The sequence below is a fragment of the Mustelus asterias genome, chromosome 22 (genome assembly GCF_964213995.1).
Source record: "Mustelus asterias chromosome 22, sMusAst1.hap1.1, whole genome shotgun sequence".
Lineage (NCBI taxonomy): Eukaryota > Metazoa > Chordata > Chondrichthyes > Carcharhiniformes > Triakidae > Mustelus > Mustelus asterias.
In genome coordinates, this window is record NC_135822.1 from 64,538,651 (window position 1) to 64,553,834 (window position 15,184).

The 15,184-nt window shown below is 42.2% G+C and overlaps 1 protein-coding gene across 1 annotated transcript in view; it reads right to left on the reverse strand.

Annotated features, from left to right (window-relative positions):
* The window catches only part of snrnp200 (small nuclear ribonucleoprotein 200 (U5)), a 34,824-nt gene that overhangs the window by 2,288 nt on the left and 17,352 nt on the right, over nucleotides 1-15,184 (reverse strand). The window contains exons 19-42 of the mRNA XM_078239492.1: nucleotides 14,747-14,878; nucleotides 14,378-14,566; nucleotides 13,995-14,192; nucleotides 13,587-13,739; nucleotides 12,842-12,922; nucleotides 12,060-12,143; nucleotides 11,716-11,822; nucleotides 10,720-10,838; nucleotides 10,277-10,431; nucleotides 9,847-10,036; nucleotides 9,341-9,514; nucleotides 8,180-8,340; nucleotides 6,167-6,394; nucleotides 5,759-5,950; nucleotides 4,950-5,128; nucleotides 4,499-4,650; nucleotides 3,901-4,009; nucleotides 2,975-3,083; nucleotides 2,625-2,814; nucleotides 1,595-1,759; nucleotides 1,229-1,350; nucleotides 961-1,104; nucleotides 669-845; nucleotides 48-208 (exon numbers count right to left, since the gene is read on the reverse strand). Of these exons, the coding sequence (XP_078095618.1) occupies nucleotides 48-208; nucleotides 669-845; nucleotides 961-1,104; nucleotides 1,229-1,350; nucleotides 1,595-1,759; nucleotides 2,625-2,814; nucleotides 2,975-3,083; nucleotides 3,901-4,009; nucleotides 4,499-4,650; nucleotides 4,950-5,128; nucleotides 5,759-5,950; nucleotides 6,167-6,394; nucleotides 8,180-8,340; nucleotides 9,341-9,514; nucleotides 9,847-10,036; nucleotides 10,277-10,431; nucleotides 10,720-10,838; nucleotides 11,716-11,822; nucleotides 12,060-12,143; nucleotides 12,842-12,922; nucleotides 13,587-13,739; nucleotides 13,995-14,192; nucleotides 14,378-14,566; nucleotides 14,747-14,878 (3,671 nt within the window). The remainder of the gene's footprint in view (nucleotides 1-47; nucleotides 209-668; nucleotides 846-960; nucleotides 1,105-1,228; nucleotides 1,351-1,594; nucleotides 1,760-2,624; nucleotides 2,815-2,974; nucleotides 3,084-3,900; nucleotides 4,010-4,498; nucleotides 4,651-4,949; nucleotides 5,129-5,758; nucleotides 5,951-6,166; nucleotides 6,395-8,179; nucleotides 8,341-9,340; nucleotides 9,515-9,846; nucleotides 10,037-10,276; nucleotides 10,432-10,719; nucleotides 10,839-11,715; nucleotides 11,823-12,059; nucleotides 12,144-12,841; nucleotides 12,923-13,586; nucleotides 13,740-13,994; nucleotides 14,193-14,377; nucleotides 14,567-14,746; nucleotides 14,879-15,184) is intronic.

Consider the following 15,184-nt stretch of genomic DNA (forward strand, 5'->3'; position numbering starts at 1 on the left):
CTTTGCATTTATACTGGCCGACATATGTTTTAATTAATCACTCTTACCTTTTGATGTTTTCCTTTTCAATCACTTCATAGGAGAGCTCAATGTTGGGGTACCGGTTACAGAATCGGGCAACGTCCATCATCTGTGCATCCGAAAGCTGCAGTAGTGCATTGCGCTCATCATCCTCCATCTCCATGATATCAAAGATACTGTCAGTCCCCTAAAAGAAAATCGTTTAACATTACTCAACAAGTACAAACCTGCAGCTCAACCCATCTCTCAACTAGATCAGGCACTTGTTACTTCCAGCACAGAGCAATTAGGAAGGTACTTTTTATATTTGGAAGAAAAATCTTATCAAAGTTTTCATATAATGTGTTGAAGTTTAATGTTTTCTCAACTTTACTGCATAATTTCTGTCCCATGCTGTAAAATCAACATTAAATTACTGCATACTAGAAAAAGAATGGAAGCTGTCAGAGTCCACACTTCCTCTGTTGACATAGTCAGCAGAGCTAGGCACTCAAGACTATCAGCACAAACATGTGCCCAACTATGCCTTTACATTGTCTACACACCATTCAGTGCCTGTCATTTAATTATCCAGTCAACACAACTCTCATGCTTCCTGGTCCCACTTTTATTCTGTTTTAGCATTCAGCTTGCATTTCTGTCCTTACCCTGTCAGTACAGCGTTTGACGTGTTCTGAAGTGAAATGCGGAAGCTGCTTCAAGTACGAGTCCTTGGACCACATGGCCTGTGTCACCATCTGGGCCAGTTCCATGGCAGCCAGAGCTGGACTGAGCCAACCGTTACTGGACAGCACATCCACACAAGCTTGGATTAAACGAATTGCCTAGTAGAAAAAAGACCGGGTCAGCACCATTCACGAAGGTTTCAGGACCTAGCAACAACAGCTGAAATTAATACACAAAACACGTGAATACTCAAGCTTCCATTTTTTTCCTAACCTTACTGAGGATCTCCTCTGTGTCAGACTGCAGTTCGGCACTCAGTTGCATACGGGAAAGATGTGCCTGAAGAAGCAAGTTTGTCTTCACATGTGGGTCATTGAATTTTGGGTTGTTCAGTTTGTGAGGAACCTTCTGATACAGCTGTGAATCAAAAATAGAAACCACTTTTAAGCTACAGAAATGTGACCACTAACTGACATTATGTCACAACCTCACCTCCCAGCCCCACAATGGCCTTCAACAGCACTTGCAGCCTGACACTCACCTGTCGCAGGAGGTTATCTTCATGGTGCCTGATGGGAATATTTTCATACTCTGCAGCATTGGATATGATCTCAATCAGACCCCGGATCTTTGTTTTGGCGTTTAGAGACATACTGAACAGCTCTGAAATCAAAACACAAAACTCAGTTTCCAGTTTCATTTCAGCAATGTGAATGACATGCTCAGGCTCTTGGCCATCCTTCCTACTGCTCAGTCCAGGCACATTTCAACAGATAGCGACAATGGAGTCTTCCACTTTAGGTAATTGTAAGAGATATATTTGAGTTGTGACGAAACCCGCCTTACTGGAACTTCACAGAGATGGCATCCCTCCCCCACTGAATCTCACTGAAACAGCAGCACTTACCAATGGTGGTGTAATTAATGTAATAGTAAGCTGCGATCATTCCTAGATTCAATGGCGCCACATCCATCTCATCCTCAATGCTGATGCACTTGGATTGTTCTAGGTCATTCAGGGTATTTTCCACCAACTGAGAGAGATGATCTGAAAGATGTCTGTGGGATACACCTGGAAAACAAAACAGGATTCACCATTCACTGCTGCACTGGGGTGTTCTGGGGAAAGAAACTGATTGAAGCTATCACATCCTACTCCAGCCCACACTGGAGAGGTCGAGCAGATTCAGATAAATACTGCTAGTAAATAATTTTCAAATGTAATTTTGCTAAATTGTATGAAATCTTGGTCTTGTGTAAATTACATTGCCCACTCTCACTTCAGACAACAGCGCTGCATTTTAAAATGGTACAAATGCCCCTTTGAATCGCAGGTGCAAGATCACAGGCACAAGAAGTCTCATCTCAAGAGTTGTGAATGTGACGTGACGTCGTTAGTAATCAGCCATGCCAGGAACTACCACGCTTTGTGGTTTAAATACGGCATTCTTGGATTTTCAACAGGTATTACAGAAACATTTTATGTTCCAAGGCTTAAGGGAGCAAATAATTTATTTAGCGTCTTTCACAATCTCAGGACACTCAAGTGCTTGACAGTCAATTAAGTATTTTAGCAGAGATGTCAACGTTGCAATGTAGGAAAAAAAGCAACCAAGTTCCTCACAGCAAGCTTCCAATCTGTTTTAACTTGTTTTGCTTGAGAGATAAATACTGGTCAGGACACTGTGATGAACTTCCCTACTATAATTGAAGTAGTGTCATGGGATCTTGTGCGTCCACCTCAAGAGACAGATGAGGCCCTCATTTAATGTCTCATCTTAAAGATGGCACCTCTCAGTATTGCCTTTAAATGTCATCTTAAATTATAGGATGGGAACACATTTTCACCAAGAGGTCTAAGTGCTACCACTGAACCAATTCTGACACCTACACATTGTTCAAATTTCTCCTTGCAAGCGAACGATGCATATACGCACCCTGCAAATTGTAGTAATTTGGATTCTGGGTCATCCTGCGGTAAAGGAAGGTCCAGGTCAGGTAATCCACAGCATCCTGCTTGTTCTCTATGGTTTTGGTGACGATCTCAGCATTGAAATGATCATGTAGGCAGTGGTCAAGATGGGACTCCACTGGCAGTGGCTCATACAGGAACTTCTTGAAGAAATCCTGAAACAAAGGATCAGTCTGAGCTTTGGAAACAGCATAGAAGTGGTGCAGTTCTTGGCAATATGCAAAAAAGCACTGACACATTGCAGGCAGTAATTTGAGGACAGGCATTCAGAGCGCTGCCCAAGGTGCACTGTGTGAATTAGCGTATTGTCCTCACCTTTTTTGACCCCTGGCACATAATGACACATCTTCCCTCGTCATCTTGTAAGGGACGATTAGCTCGTCCAACCATCTGCAGAACGTCATAAATGGGGTAGTCCACATACCTGAAACAAAACACCTATGTGTCAAACAGCCTCCAAATTTTAAGTACAGTGCTCTCATGAATGTTTACTCAATTGGAGTTGATTGACAATTTGTAACTTGTGCACAGTCGGCAATTTGCCTCAGTGCATTCTGTTCTTCAATAAAGGATGTAACAACTCTTTGAGGGGGTAACTTCAAAGGTCAATCCAATAAAGTTGGTCAAACAAAGAATAGTTGATCGGTTGTCCAGATAGATTGAGAGTTGCTGCGTAATCCAAGACATAGTGTTCACCATAGATTTATTCTGAGACCCCACTGCTATTTGCAGTAATCATGAACAACAGGGGGTCTCTAGTGATATTATTAAATTTGCTGATCAGGCACAGTAGGCCGAGATGAGTATTGTCCATTTTCAGACAGAATTGGATCAATTACTGTATATGGTTGATTGATTCTAGTTTGGGGTGAATATGGGGCCATACAAGAAGTATAAAAACGTGCAACGTATAAGGATCCTTTTTTAAAAATAGGCAGAGGCTTGAGAGAGAAGAACCCAACAACACAGGGATATTGACAAATGTCTCTTGAAGTGCCAAAATAAAGATTTCAGAATGTAGTCACCTCATTCAGTCTGAAAACTGATTAAAATAACAAGGTATAAATACTTTGCATGTCGCAAGATGAAATATACTGATGCTGCAGGGAAAATGAGGGCTCCTGGAGGTAGGTCCTCTTTTGGTGGCAGAGATGTCTTGAAGTGACAGTTTCTCAGTTCTTCTTACTGTCCATTCTCTTACAACTATACGAGGAGAGTATGCAATGTTGTAGAATACTCACGCATGGATTTTGCCATTGTAGTATTGGGTATCCATGATGGTAACAAGGTGAGAGGAGATATTCATTCCCCAACAGAGACTCCGAGAGGCCACCACGACTTGTACTGCGCCTGCAAAGAGGAGAATTGTTAAGTACAATCACATGCATTTATCTTGGACATGATTCAAAGCACCCGGACGGATAACATTTGTTCCAATTACAACTGAGTCTTGCACTTCCTGTGTGCAATCTTGACGCAAATTCCTCAGTGAGAGAGAAGTGCATGAAGAGAGAATGACACTGTTAGTGCCATCAAAACTCACTCCCCAAGGGAAATCAGTGCCTAATGTAACAGCTGAACACTCACTCACCTGAGCCAAACAATAATTTCACATTTCATTGCTAAAACCTTCCGGCACATCCTCTGAAGCTGAATTTGACACAAGCCACTACCAAGCCTGTCCTTGTCATTAATGAGAATGGTAAGGGACATAGGAATTCGGAGCTAGAGTAGGCAATTCAGTCCTTCAAGCCCGCTCTGCCTTCTATATGATCATGGTTGATCTCTATCTTACCCCACTTCCCTGCTTTTTCTCCATCGCCCTTTAAGGATTCTTACCAGAGCGGAAGAGTTGTTCCACAATTCTGCGCTCAGTCAGGTTGAGCCCCTCATGCAGATAACCAACTCCATTAGCAAGGGTTTCCTTTAAAGTGTTATCATTCAGCTTGTCAAGGTATGGAACCAAGTCTTTTTCTGTACAGTGCAGAAACCTGCAGAAAGGGTTGGGGATGGGGTGAGGGGGGCAGTGGAGGGAGGAGGAGGCACAGAGCAAGAATTAGTTAATCATCAGTCCAATCAGTAACGCCCATTTCATGCATCAGGAATCTGGACTCCTCACAAGAATTCTAGCACTTCAATGAACAAGACATTGAGAATGGTGAAATTTGGTGCATCGACGTTCAGAAACTCAAATATTTCACAAGAAATGGAATTTATAGTACCAAAAATTAACAAGACAACTTGACTGCTTATTTTCAAAACACATTCTTACAGATTTAATACAACTTACCTTTGTGGCTGGACATCAGCAGCACAGAATGTAAGGATGTCAATGGCTGTTAACCTGGTCTGCTTGCGGGATGGCACAAAGACAATCACCGGTTTCTTAGGTGAGTGCTTCATTATGGCATGGTAGACAGGTTTAGACATGGACAGCAGGCGAGTCTGCGTGTGGCTGATATTGAAGCCCTGCATTCAAAATAAGATATTTAAAATCAAGTGTTCACCCCACCCAACTCTGAGCACCAATTTTCTCCCGTCTCGCCTGAACATGTTAACCCTCATGACATACAAATCAACAGGGGTGAAAACTTTGCAGTACAATATCTGGATTCTCATTCTTTATTTCTGAATCAACGTTTAGTGACTTTCAGTAGGGTGCCTCAGTGTAGCCAAATCCTATCCATCACCCTCCCATGACATGGGCACTTTATAGCAGAGGTCATTGGATAGCGCCTGGATGTTGGAAATCTGGTTGGTTGCTCTTGCCTGAGACACTTAGACCTGAGCAGCACTCCCAATGCTCTGGCTACTGGGAGCTAATTCAGCATAAACTGGGGAGAGAATGGGGTAAGAGAAAGGTCTATGTAGTTCCTGCCTGAATCAGGAGAGCCATGCAATGATTTTTCCTCAACTGCCCTCATTGCTGATTGCTGGGGAAATTCTTCAAGTTACTTAGAAGTTTTACTAATTTCCTGCATTTTACCTAATAAATTCAGCTGAATATGTGAATTTTATACATTATTTAATGACCTTGAAATTGTGATTTGAGCCTGGTTAACAACGCTGGTTCTGCTCTCTATACCTGCACCATCATACCTGAATGTGTAGCTCCAGGGGAACTGGGCGAACGTTTGGGTGAAAGTTGAAGGTTGCCGTGGTGCTGCAGCCAAGCCAGTGCGCCACATCCTTTGCGTTAGACAGCGATGAGCTTAAAGCGACAATCCTAATTGGCCGCTCAATCTGAGAGGAGATGTATCGCATTCGGGAACAGATCACTTCCAGAACAGGCTTAAAATTATGACAAGAAATCAAAAGACAACAATCAGATATTGAGGTACTGTTGAGAGGAATTTCCACATAAATTCCAAGCATGATATTTTACTGTAACCAATCCTCAAGCTGGATGCTATAAGTGTGATTTTAATGTGGCAATTAACAACAAGCCTTGTACAACCCTGTACGTTGTTTTGTTTGGACACATTCCCATTCCCTCCTTTCTCTTACCCCATTCTCTCCACCAATCAGGTGAACTTCATCTACAACAAACAGGTTTACATTCTGGACGTTTTTCCTCTGCTTCCATCGTCGTGAGAGAATGTCCCATTTTTCTGGGGTGCTAATGATGATGTTTCCTTTGCCCAGCAGCTTGAGGTCTGTGCTTGTCTCACCAGTCAACAACACAACTTTCTTGCTCAGCTTCTGCTGAAACTTCTCATACCAGTCTGCGTAAACCTGTGGAAGCAATTGGGCTGGTTAGAACTCCAAGCATCAGGGTAGCACATTAGGGTAACCGCCACAAGTACCGATATAAACCCAGTCAACAATATCGCAGAGTAATGCAACACAGTTATTAGCAGGCTATTAACTGCAATGTCACAGCTCAGTCAGGGAGTTTGATCTTACCTATTGCAGAGACCACTGCAGCATCAACATCTGCAATAATTAAACCATCTAAACATTCAGCATCATCCAAATTGAGAGCACAGTGGGGAGGAGAGCAACATTTCTTGTGTTGTACTTACCAGGTTAGTTCCTCACCATCTGCACTGACTTACAACACCATACCTTCAAATACATTAGTCTCACAAAATTGACCAAATGTGAAATCAATTGACTGCACAGTGCTCATCATCCTGTGACATAACCATGGCAACAGAGGCATTTCACTGGGTAACTAACAGAGGTCACCTCGACTCAAATATTCAATGCACTAATTTTGGTCTAAATTTAATATGGAAATTTTTTTTTTAACCAATTTTATCTCCTCACATTAAATACCAATTCTTGCTGGGCAACATTTCTCAAGTGTTTATTTTCCTTCAGTACTTCACCTAAGTGGATAATATACATGAAGGCTTAGGCAATGTCAGGAGGATATTTGACCACTGGGATATAGCAATATCACTGCATGACAAGCAGGGCAGAAACCCTGGCTAATTAGCTCCCTTATTAACTGTAAGGAGGGGATTCAGAATGGGTTGGGACTAAAGACCCAGACAGCAGATCAGGGTAGATAAGATCAGAGTGAATAGAATACAGAAAAGTTACAAAGTCCTGAAATATCCTGTTTGCATAGTCACAAATAACCACTATTAGAGAATTCTGACATGTAGTTTTGAAAACATATTCTGTATTCAAAGCATGTGCCTTTGTTAATAGCATAATGCTTGTGAGGTATAATGGGATGCAGTTAAGTAAAAAGAACCACATTCCTTAGAATGATGCAGCTGCTGAGCAAAGGGGAAAAACAACTCAAAGGGGTCGCTAAACAGTCCTAATGAATAGGATACACATTAAACCAAGGTCTTAGCAGGGGCCTCCAGACAGTCCTAATGAATAGGATACTCACTGAACCAAGGACATAGATAAGGGAGGGTCTGGTAAGTATCAGGAGACAATGAGTGAAGACCCTTCAGGCCCACATGCTGATCACACAGTCCTATGCTGTCTAGCAACAAATATTATTGGTCAAGGTGTATAATCTATACTTATAATGATTGGCTCTTACCCAGTTGGGGTGGGCAAGTAGCTTTCGAAAATTGTATAATTGTACTGAGTGTCATGTAATTTCAGAGTAGGTTTGGAATTGTCCCAAATTTCTTTCTCTCATATGTTGACCAAGCTTGGAAAATAAAGAAACATCTTTGACCAGAGGATTTGTCTGCGTGAGTCTGTGTGTTAGCTAAGCCACAATTAAGAAGGGAAATCCCTCACATGAAAGCCAGCTTAATACATAGTCTCTGAAAATGCTCGTACATTAACCGAGGCTGTTGAGTGGATTTGTAGCACACTAATTCCTGCCCTGGTTCAGATCAGACATTTCGGTCAGCACTTTGGGCCTTCCTGACATGTTTGGCTCAGTTACTGCTGAAACCCATGCTCTGAATCCTGAAGTGAAAGCATTTCAGAAATCAAACCTTTTCCAATGTGATTCAACAACCGGTCAAGACTGTTCAGTTAGTCTCCATTTGCAGTGACATGGTTAAATTTCTGATCATGTGCAGCTCATGACCTCACCTGCTCAGCCAGGGCCTCCATTGGGGTAATGTACACGCAGCGTCCTTCAGAGTTCTGCAGAAGCATTCGCAGGATTGCGAACTCTGCACAGATAGTCTTCCCGCTGCCTGTGGGAGCTCCCACGAACACATTGTCATCACTGTTATAAACCGCATTGAAGACTGAAAGCAGAAGACAAAAAAAATTTTAGAATTGTGGCATCAGTCACCTGGTGCTTGACATTCCAGAGATGAGGCAAAATTAACAAAACACGTAAATGGGCTCAGCATTTCCAGTCCAAGCCAGTCGCGCAGCCATCTACTGAAGCACAAGTGTTCAATAAATGGATGGAGGCAGATTTATACACACAATTCCCAATTTAGCTCAGTTGCAGTACAGCAGCTTGCCAAAAGAAAACAGGAGGCTTCAACTTGGAGTGCTGTGCAAGCCCAGTATAGCAAATAACAGAGTAGCACTGACAGCTACTTGGCTGCACTACGTACATTGCAACAGCGTGTCGGACAGCTCACTTGGATAGGAAGAAAACCATGACAGGATAGGGATGCAAGTAGGCATTTATAATGATGCAAAGAGATTGACTGATCTCAACAATAAGGAAAGACTTGCATTCAAATAATGCCTTTCATAACAACAGGAAGCCCTAAAGTGCTCCACAGCCAATGAAGTACTTTTAAGGTCTAGTTACTGATGGCTTTGGCATCCTTCCTGAAGTAGGATGTCCAACAAAGGACAATTCTCCAACTGCCTCATCCAATGTTTATCATTTGTACTCTGCACCCTGCTTAAATAACTTTGGATCCATTCAAAATATTTTTGAGAAAATATATCGATTAGCTTGTTCTTTGACACTAAGATTTGTATATATGAATCTCATTGTCTCTCTGCTCCTTTGAGGTTTAGAGTGCACATCCTCTTCTTCAGAAAATCCCCAAAGTGTATCACCTTGCAGTTCTCTATTAAATTTCATCTAACATTTATCAGCCTAATCAATAATGTGCATATGTGCCACTTTTATTTTTAAACAAAGTTATAATCACTGTAAACCAGAGGTCTTCATGTGTTGCTGTTTCCTTGGCTATCAGCGAACCAATGATAAATCTTTTTAATCAAGAGTCCTGAGACAATGCAACAGGATGGAGGCATTAGAAATGGAGCTGTTACCTTGTGTCTGGATTGGGTTGAAGAAAGGGAATTTATCCTGGTAGAGATGTTCAAAGGCACTGTTCCGCAAAGCTGACACAGGTAGTGGCTGCAAGTCCAGCAATTCTGTGGGGGGAGGATACTTTTCTGGAAGAATCAAGTGTCGGAATGAAACTGGGAGTTGTGTCTCACAAGCTGCAAAAGAAACGGTAACACGATGCTCTGCAACCATGAATTGTGAAACCAAGCATTATGAGAATGACACACAGAAAATGTACAATGTGAAATGGAGAGAAACATCATCATAGAACCTGCAGCAAAGCTCATCACCCTAGGGTCACCTCAGAGCTGATATATTTTCAAATGGACTCAATTATTAAATTCAGACTTAGTAAAATGAATTAGGCTATTATCTTTAATCGATGCTAAACAGGCTACGTGAACATAGAAGAAAGTTAGATCTCATGGCAGAAAGTTGATACGACAGTAAAGCATTAATCTTCCCTTCAGGTCATAGGGTTACTCACAGAGCCAGCGGTCAGACACCACTCTGATGAAATATTGTGGAGGGAGAGGTTCAAAGACAGGTACAAAGAACATCACCAAATGCTCATCTTGAGCATATTTTGCCTTCAACAGGAAGTACTCATGGTGTAGAATAACTTCACTGTCTACATCCTCAACGAGGATCCAGAATGCCTCAGAAGATCCATGTATCTGTAACAATAAAGAGACAGGAGAGAAATCAAATGTTGCCAACTCAATGCCTCAGCACAGAAAGAACAAATTCATCAACATAAGAATGATCTGCTCAATTGGAACATTTAAATAGCAAGCTACAATTAATGATCCTGAGTTAAGCACTCAGCTTTATAGGCAACATACTTGATTCCCAGAATTCGTGACTTAATTTTCTTCTAACAATGAATTTCAGAGATGAACCTTGTTCCATTTTACCTTCTCATCCCACTGGAAGTCAGGTGTGATGGTCAGTTCCACTTTCAGTGTTGAGCGTGTGATGGGCTGGATGTGAACGGAGAGTTCAAGTTTCGGGAATTGGTGAATGTACTTGTGGATTGTTTTGCCCATCTTTGGCATTCGGATCAACTCTCCTGGTTGGGAAAAGTTGCAAGCAGTTTGTTAGCCAAAGTCAGACAGCAGCTAAAAAACAGCTGACTCCGGTGGCCGCTTCACAAGTTACAAAACAAATGTAAAATCTTCAACTTTTCCCCAGTGCAACCTCAGCCATTAACATCTCACCCCTTCAAAGGTTTTCCCATCTGCAACACACATTCAAACACATGAACTTGCGAACTCTGACATTTAGTCACAGAGTATTGGAACCCACTGTCAGCAGATATCAAAACTCTTATGGGTGTTGTGCAGTCCACTCTTCTTACCTATTTCGTTATGATTCAAGTCATACAATCGCTCAAATGGAAAGTTCTTCTTCTCGATCTTCTTGATGACTTCCTCCGGCAGCTTCCTGAACTGTCGCAGAGGTGACATCGATTGCCACCTGTCATAAACACAAGATTATCAGCTGTTGGATTTCATGAGCACATGTTCTGAAGTAAGTAGCAGCTTAAATCCCAAAGGCTAAAGGCAGCCATCTTTTGGATCTGGCTTCAGATTCTGGAGGAGGTCCAAATCTGCTTTAGGTTCTCAATGTGAAATGAGTTTAGACGCAGTTCCCAGTGAACACGGGCCCACAACGTAATATTCAACCTAACTAATGGCGGGCCTGAAAAAAATGCTGTTCTAGTTTGTAGAGGCTGCTCTCCTGATACTGAAGCAAATCACTGGACAAAGAGCTTGCATTTATCAGATTGTCATGACTTTCCACGACTGGTTACTTTTTTTTGGTCCAGTGACTTTTGGTATATAGAGAAACTAATTGGTTGCCAATTTGCACATAGTAATAGATCTACAAGATCTTCAACACCCACTGGAGCATGCATGCGGATTCATGTCACATTGTCAAATGCCATATTTTCAATGCAGCATTAAAGGAATGCATAACTGCAATGTAAACCTGGATTAGTATAATGGGTTGAAAGGTTTCTTTCTGTGCTCTATGAATCTATGAACGTAGGCGCAAGTCCACAGTGGGTTTGAACTCTCAATATTCTGGTTCAAAGAGGAGAATACAAGTCTGCTGACACTGCAGATGAAGCTTTGCTTCACATCCCACCCATCTTGTCCATACTGGGGACACAATGATGAAACTGGGTGGTCAAAATGTGTTCCATTTCCCAGCATGAATAGCCCTTGTTTGACAAGCGTTGCATTGGCCATAGGTGGATAGGTCTAACTCGCTACCATTTTTCTTTCTGTAATTACCTAATGACGCTTTCATTTTGAGTACAAGACATGGTTTAGTGCTAGTTTCTTACATGCGTTTGTCAATCATTTTGCAGAGATTAACAGTCTTGTCAGTTAGCTGGGCCCAGCCTCGATTTAGGACGATCTCAAATATACAACGCATCAGACGTCCTGCAGACTGAAACACAACATGAAAAGAAACTTAACAAATCCTCTCAATTCAAGTGACCTCAGTAAACAGCGCTCAGCTAATTTCTTAGGGAAATGTTCAATGCATTAGTTCCCCCGCCTCCCCAGTACACAACAGTACAGAATACAATGAGATATATACCACTGCTTTCCTAGACCATGATCGAACAAAAACTTTAAGCTGATCAGTGGACTGAATGGAAACAATTCTGCTCATTACACTTACCTGAGTCACATAAACCATATCTGCCATCAGTGCAAACCCCTCCAGCTTCAGTTGGGAGATGTAGGCTTGGAGCAGCACATTGATCTGAAACACAGTAAGCACAAGGTTAGCAAACATGGACAATACATAGCCTAAGCAACCCACCTCTCCCCTATACATACAATATACAGTCACAGCACTTCTGGAAGATAATCATTTTGCCTGTAACATGGAGTTTGCATGTTCTACCCATTTCCACATGGGTTTCCTCAGGAGCTCCAGTTTCCTCCCAGAGTCTAAAGATATGTAGGTTAGGTGTATTAGCCATGGTAAATGTGTTTGATTACAGGGATGGGGGTGGGGGAGGCTGGGTAAGATGCTCTTTCAGAGAGTGCAAATTTGATGGGCTGAATGGCCTCCTTCTGCACCGTATGGGCTCTATGGTCTGTACAGTCAGAAGAGCCATTACACACTCACAGAGAAAAAATAACTACACTTCTCACTCAACAAACACCACCAGATATAACAATCTCCCAACATGTTGTCATCAGGTGCATTCACACACACACCCACACCCAACCCCTACCCCACCTCACCCTCCTAAATACTTCCAGACCAATTCTCTGTGCTTGTTCTTGGAGAACAAAGTCATTTCGTGCATTTGGCTGACAGGCAGAGAGCACATTTCAAATGTTAGTTCCATCGCCCCAACCTCCAAATTCTCAATAGTCTGTAACCACCTGCAGCAGGTTAGCTCATACAGGGAATAGACACAACAGTCACAAAGACCCAGGTTAAGATACCTTGGCACTAGGCTCTTCAATGCTCTCCTTGACAGGGATAGGAACGCGTTCCAACAACTTCTGCAGCTCAAGTTTCTCCTCCTAAAGGGTGGGTAGAGATAAACACCAGGTGAATGAGATAAAGACACAAGAAATAATCTGCTGGGCAACCATCGGTAGTTGAAGATGCATTAAGCCAAGCCAATAAGGCTGCCTCAGGCAGTACCCAACAAAATAGTTGGCTGAGTTCTCTGTTTCCCTGATTCTTTCAGTCAATACATACAACACACATTCTCAACACGTTTATGTATCTGGTGTTCCTGGGTAACATGGCAACATATATAGCTTATTCTGTTTTAAAATGTACCTGTAGGAGGGTAGTGGAATCCTGCACATTGAATCTCATTACCTTGTGGGATGTCCTGCCCCATTTGCCTAAAGATCTGGGGTTCGAAAATCTGCCTGCTAGGTGACATGTAAAAAGACCCAAAGCAGAAACTTGTGAATGGATGTCATCCTTGGATTCAGACACGGCCATCACCCACATATTAGGATAGGTACGAGGATAAAATTTATGCTGGATTATTTACATCTCTATAATATTAACCAAGGCAATGTTTACCAGCAGCTCAGTTGAAATTAAGAAACTTGGTGGGATTTTGGGAGTCCACTAAAACATGTTCATTGCTAATTCCTTAACAGTCCAAAATGGTCCTTCTGGGCACAGTAATCTTGCAGTGCGTGGAGAATATTCAAACTCACTTACCTCTCTCACGCTGATGTTCTTGAACTCTGAGGACAGTGAAAAGACTCTGAAGAGCTCGATTTCACTGAGGGTGGGTTTCAATAGCTGATTGTAAGTGGCCATGCTTTCTTGTGTGATGTAATAGTGACTCGCAATCCGCCCTAGGTCAGTCACCTGTACACAAGATTTACAAGTTATAGCACTGAATGAATGTCAAGACTCAACACTGCACAATATTTACTTACCTATCAACTTGCTACCAAAAAAATCCCGCTTATTTAAATACGGAAACTAAAAATAAATGGACGCATGTTTACAAAATAACAACAGATTTCTGAAGTTTCTGTTGATCTTAGTTTACGCCAGGTGCTATTTCAAAACCTGATGACAAATTGGCTGTTACTTTAAGTTAGAGCCACTCTCCCTTACCTGGAAGTTGCCACCCTTTTTATCGTACTTCACAAGGTTGTTTTTGTCAAGGATGATGGCAGCAGTGTGAATGAGGTCCAGTCTGCGCTGCTCCAGCAGGGGGTCGCTCTTCAGCTCATCGTGTGATATTCCATAAAGAGTTGGAGTTCGCAACATTCGGATGTAGAGATATGTGTACCCCAACCAGTTAATGGCATCCTGCATGACCATAGGGTTATAACGTTCAGATTCTACTTCACAGTTCCTTAACATTCACCGCCGCGCCCTGGTCAACCCAGACAGGACAGTATCTAAATTAGCAGGGTGGACTTTACATCTCTCAGCCCTGGACTTGGAAGTCTAATATCCAGGGTGACAACAACAATTATACATCAGTTTCTCACCTTGGCAGTCTGGACATTTCCAAGGACAATCTCAGCATTCAGCATGTCAGGGAGTCTGGTGATCATCTGGCTCTCAATGGGCAGCTGCTGGTTGAGAAGGGACAAGTAATACTGCAGCTCACCATGCGATGTGATCAGGATACCCTCACCTTTCGTATCATATTGTGGTCGTCCTGCACGGCCCAACATCTGTAAACACATGACCTTATTTATTCAGGAGTGAACGAGTCAGAATCAAGTTCTCAGTGAAAACAGAAGTGTTTAGAACATGAAGATTGTGGCAGGCCCACCAATTGTTTCTGGATTTTGTACGTAGGGACTTGTGTAAAGACAGGCCATTATTAATCCAAATGATTAAAGTCAGGTCACCTGAAGGACATCCAGTGCACCCAGCTCAGTCCAGCGCCCCTTCTCTGGGCTGTACACCTGTGTCCCTTTGATAATAACTGTGTGCGCAGGCAGATTCACACCCCAAGCCAGAGTTGCTGTGGAGACCAAAACCTAAACACAAAGCACAATAAGATTATACATAAAACTCAATGTTAAAGGTTAAAATCCGTATCAAAAAGGTAATTATTATTTGTGACAGACTATTGCTATTCAATAAAAAGTTCTGGATAATAGGACACACAGGACTGCAGTTTGCCAAGTGTAAAGAGAATAGTGAATAGAGCAACGATACACAACTGCATAGAGAGACTTCAATTATTTCTCTTGCAATGTGAAGTTTTGCCCATGATAGTATTTGTTTGGTCTGCTTTTTTCATCCTGTTACCCTCAGGGTTAAGCTCATTCAAAGTAGTAACC